Consider the following 832-nt stretch of genomic DNA (forward strand, 5'->3'; position numbering starts at 1 on the left):
CCCCCCCCCCCCCCCAGCTGCGGAAGCCTGAGGGTGAGGACCCCTGACTAGGGCATTAGGAAGGAGCCCAGACCCTGCTTTTTCCTCTCCCTGCTGTGTGGGTTTGGGCAAATTATTAAAACTTGCTGAGCCTCAGTTTCTTGATCTGCAAAACATAGTAATAACAGGACCTCCCTCGCAAGGGTTGCTGTGAAGGTCAAGCAAGGCTGTGCACATGGAGTTGTAGCCTAAGAGGGCTGCACAGAGGGGGCTCTGACTGGCGCTTGGAGGATTAAAAGAGTGTTCGAGGGAAAGGAATAGCGGGAGCTTGGAGGTATGTGCAAACACCCACCCTCCCTCTCTCCCTCCTTCCCTCTTCTTTCCATTCTTCTCTCATTCACTTATCCATCAGTCTTCGGACAAGGCACTCCTGCGTGCAGCCTCTGTAATAGGCTCTGGCTAGCGGTCTTGGAGTGCCTGTGTGTGCATGTCCAGGGGCTGACCATGGAAGAGGAAATGACAGCTGCTTCTTCTTGACCTGCAGGGCTGGAAGGGACCTGGGAACCATCGGGTGCTGAGACCCAGGCCTGGGCTCCCTCCGACCCCATCAGGCTGGAGGCGCTCCGGGGAGAGAGAAACTAAGGCCAGAGCTGGGGAGGGGCTCACCAGGCACAGGAAGAAGCCCATAGAGGTGACAGGAGGCCTAGCATGCTAAGTATAGGACAGCCACTGGTGGAGCATAATGTAGCCATTCGAAATGATTTTACAAAGAATTTATTGACATAGGAAAACCCATGAAAAGAAGTAAGTTTAAAAATCAGGATCTCAGACTGTTTCCTGCAGCCATTTATGG

At 53.5% G+C, this 832-nt stretch overlaps 1 protein-coding gene across 1 annotated transcript in view; it reads right to left on the minus strand.

The window, feature by feature from the left end:
• The window catches only part of PGPEP1L (pyroglutamyl-peptidase I like), a 16,819-nt gene extending 16,272 nt beyond the window's left edge, over window positions 1-547 (minus strand). The window contains 1 exon segment of the mRNA XM_007472216.1: window positions 527-547. Within this exon segment, the coding sequence (XP_007472278.1) occupies window positions 527-547 (21 nt within the window).
• Between the last annotated feature and the right edge of the window lie 285 nt (window positions 548-832).

This window comes from Lipotes vexillifer, unplaced genomic scaffold (assembly GCF_000442215.2).
Source record: "Lipotes vexillifer unplaced genomic scaffold, Lipotes_vexillifer_v1.1 scaffold695, whole genome shotgun sequence".
In the NCBI taxonomy this organism is placed as follows: domain Eukaryota; kingdom Metazoa; phylum Chordata; class Mammalia; order Artiodactyla; family Lipotidae; genus Lipotes; species Lipotes vexillifer.